The 3,254-nt window shown below is 34.1% G+C and overlaps 1 protein-coding gene across 1 annotated transcript; it reads left to right on the top strand.

Annotated features, from left to right (window-relative positions):
• Positions 1-305: 305 nt before the first annotated feature.
• On the top strand, positions 306-1,480 carry LOC126724233 (germin-like protein subfamily 1 member 7). The gene is made up of 2 exons (XM_050428735.1): positions 306-518; positions 809-1,480. The coding sequence occupies exons 1-2, from the start codon at positions 392-394 to the stop codon at positions 1,342-1,344; spliced, it is 663 nt and encodes a 220-aa protein (XP_050284692.1). The 5' UTR covers positions 306-391; the 3' UTR covers positions 1,345-1,480.
• The last annotated feature ends 1,774 nt before the right edge of the window (positions 1,481-3,254 follow it).

The following is a 3,254-nucleotide window of genomic DNA, read 5'->3' as shown; positions in this document are numbered from 1 at the left end:
TATATGCATGGGTTCTTCGATTATTTCAATGTTAAATATACTAACGTAAGGTTAATTTGTGGTTTGGCCAAAGCAACACGAAAACTGCACAACGGCATTGAAGTGGTCCAATTTGATTGCTTTTCAAATGTGTAAAGAGTAGTAGTGGTTAAAGAATGGTTCAGCCATTATTAAATAAAATTTTTTTTTGATAGGCATTAAAATAAGAACTTGAGAACGGTTGAAGTATTACCAAGTCTTATATGCACCGTTTGTGAAAAAATATGACATGTTCACTGACTCCTCTCTATAAGTAGACATATCCCCATATGCTTTGTTCCCATCCCTCACCCAAGCAAGAATACCTAGAGTACTAGTTATACCATAAGATAGAGATAGCATAACCTCAAATATGATGAAAGGTGTTCCTTACCTTTTTACTGTGGCCATTTTGGCTTTGGCAACCACCCTTGTTTCAGCTTATGACCCTAGTCCTTTGCAAGACTTTTGTGTCGCAATTAACAACACCGATTCTGCTGGTATGTACATGCTCCCTCCTTTTATTTATTTATTTATTTTTTTTTTTTGACGAACTGCAAATCTACACGCCCGCTCATTATTAACAGAATGTAGTAGTGTCATAATCACCTACATTCTTTCGAGATCCTTAATTTTCGTGAAGTTCAACACATTAATGAAATTATTATCATCACCTACGTTATATCATCTACATTAGATTTTTTTTTTTTTTTTTTCCTACAAGATATGCTATTGTCCATTGTTACAGAACTTTCTTATTTGTGACAATAACAAACTTTTCTTTGTGTAGTATTTGTGAATGGAAAATTTTGTAAGGACCCAGCAACTGTCACAGCCAACGATTTTTTCTTTCCCGGACTCAATATTCCTGGAAACACAGCTGCAAGTAAACTTGGATCAAGTGTCAATCTTGTGAATGTCGATAAATTACCTGGTCTTAACACTTTAGGCATATCTTTGGCTCGTCTCGACTTTGCCCCATATGGCCTGAATCCTCCTCACACTCACCCTCGCGGCACTGAGCTTTTGGTAGTCATGGAGGGTACTCTCTTGGTTGGATTTGTCACATCCAACCCAAACAAACTCTTCACCAAAGTTCTAAACAAGGGAGATGTCTTTGTCTTCCCAATTGGTCTCATTCACTTCCAATTCAACATAGGGCAGACCAATGCTGTTGCCTTTGCTGGTCTTAGCAGTCAAAATCCTGGGTTGATCACCATAGCAAATGCGGTCTTTGGATCTAATCCTCCAATCAATCCTGATGTTCTCGCCAAGGCCTTCCAATTGGACAAGAATGTAGTTGATTATCTTCAAAAACAATTTTAAGTCAACTACAATTTGGAAAAATATTTGTAATAGGAATGATGAACCACCATATAGTTTGAATAAAGTTTACATTGTTTCCCTTGATGTAATTCCATTGAAATAATTATTATCAAATTAAATGATTTGTTATTATTTATTTTTTTCAGTGCAAGTCATTGTGTAGTAGGAAATGCAAAGCAAGTCATTTCATAATAGGAATGGCAAAGCAATCAGTTCATGAATAAATCTTGATTACACCTTGGATCCACAATGTTTGAAATTACTAGCACCTAACTACTAAATATAAAATGATCTAAATTTTATTTAAAATAAACAGAGAATTTGTTTTCGTTTATGCAAATGGGAGGTCAAATTTAATTAGGGCTTAGTAGCATCTACTCTATGTCAAACATTTCTGCATGTAAGATTGAAGCAACATTTTTTGGGTGTTGAAATAGCAAATGTATTGAGCTTCTACAACACTATGTATTGATACCGTTGTAACATGGAAAAATTATAAGAGGAAGAAAAACATAATACTTAAGGGTTTAAATATTGTTAAAGATATATGGTCTATGTGCTTGTAGAACAAACAAACAAATTATGAGTTAGTTTAGGGCTAATTTAGAGTAGTTCTCTAGTATATAAGCCATACTTTCGTTCATTGCAGACACAAGAGTCCAATAGTAAGGATGTAAAGTCCATATTTTTAGGTTGGCAACCATGAATAAATTGTAATCTTTAGAACTTAGTTTTTGTCTAAGTGTTTACTCTGGAAATATTTAGAAACAAGACAAATGAAGTTCTGCACAATTGAAGACTCAAGAAAGTAGGAAATGATAAGTGCAGAAATAGTCTCACTTATCTCGACCGATTGAGATGCACATCTCGACCTATTGTGATTTGTGTAGATTTGAATTCTCACTTTCTTTTTCAGCCATTGGATCTAGGGTTTTGATGGATCTTAAGGATATTTAAATACAAATCATAGAGCACATTTTTACGTATTCAAGAGAAGGGAAGTGCACAAAATTGGAGTTCTTCCAAACCCTTTTGAAGCTACGACCAAAAACCTTGTGCAAATAATAGATCTGGCTATAGAGTAAAGTTGTTGCAATCAAATCAACCACAGTTGATGATCTTAACCTTTGAGTGGAGTCTCAAAGTCACAAACAAGAGTGCTTATATGCAACAGTTTCACAATAGAAGAGTCCGTGGATTTGGAGCTGTGTGTGGTCATATGAGTAAGTACTACGTGACGTAGCAGTAGATTTAGGGTTAAGTCTATTGTATAAACCTCCATTCTATTAGTAAAATGTTGCCTTGAGGATTGTTTAGGTTAAATTCTCCCTAAACAAGACTGTTTATGTGCAATAGTTTCGTAATAGAAGAGTCCATGGATTCGGAGCTGTGTGTGGTCATGTGAGTAAGTACTATGTGACGTAGCAGTAGATTTAAGGTTAAGTCTATTGTATAAACCTCCATTCTATGCCTTGAGGATTGTTTAGGTTAAATTCTCCCTAGGTTTTTTACTTTGAAACCACAGTTTTAAAAGTTTCCCTAGGTCATCATTCTTGGTATTCTTATGATTTGTGATTGTGTGATATTTATTTTAAGTCAAATCTAATTGCATGTTTAATCACTTTAATTAATTGATTAGAAATCTGATTGAGTCTAACTCAATTAGGGTTTAAAACCTAAAAAAAGAGTTTAGGCTGTGGACATATGAATCAAGTTAAAATCCTGCTTTTGCGCTTTCTTTTCTCTTTTCTCTTTCCTTTCCTTCAAGCACTCAAAAACTTTTAACTAATATTAGCGATATTTTTTTTCTTCAAAATAATACTGATTTTCAAACAATTTTATTAGTTAGCATGTTTTCAAAACTATTTAGGAAACTAACATCTCGAGTGCAATAAACTCAATTTCGGTGT

Source organism: Quercus robur, chromosome 1, assembly GCF_932294415.1.
Source record: "Quercus robur chromosome 1, dhQueRobu3.1, whole genome shotgun sequence".
NCBI classification, from domain to species: domain Eukaryota; kingdom Viridiplantae; phylum Streptophyta; class Magnoliopsida; order Fagales; family Fagaceae; genus Quercus; species Quercus robur.
This window is presented reverse-complemented; position numbering and strand designations above follow the sequence as displayed.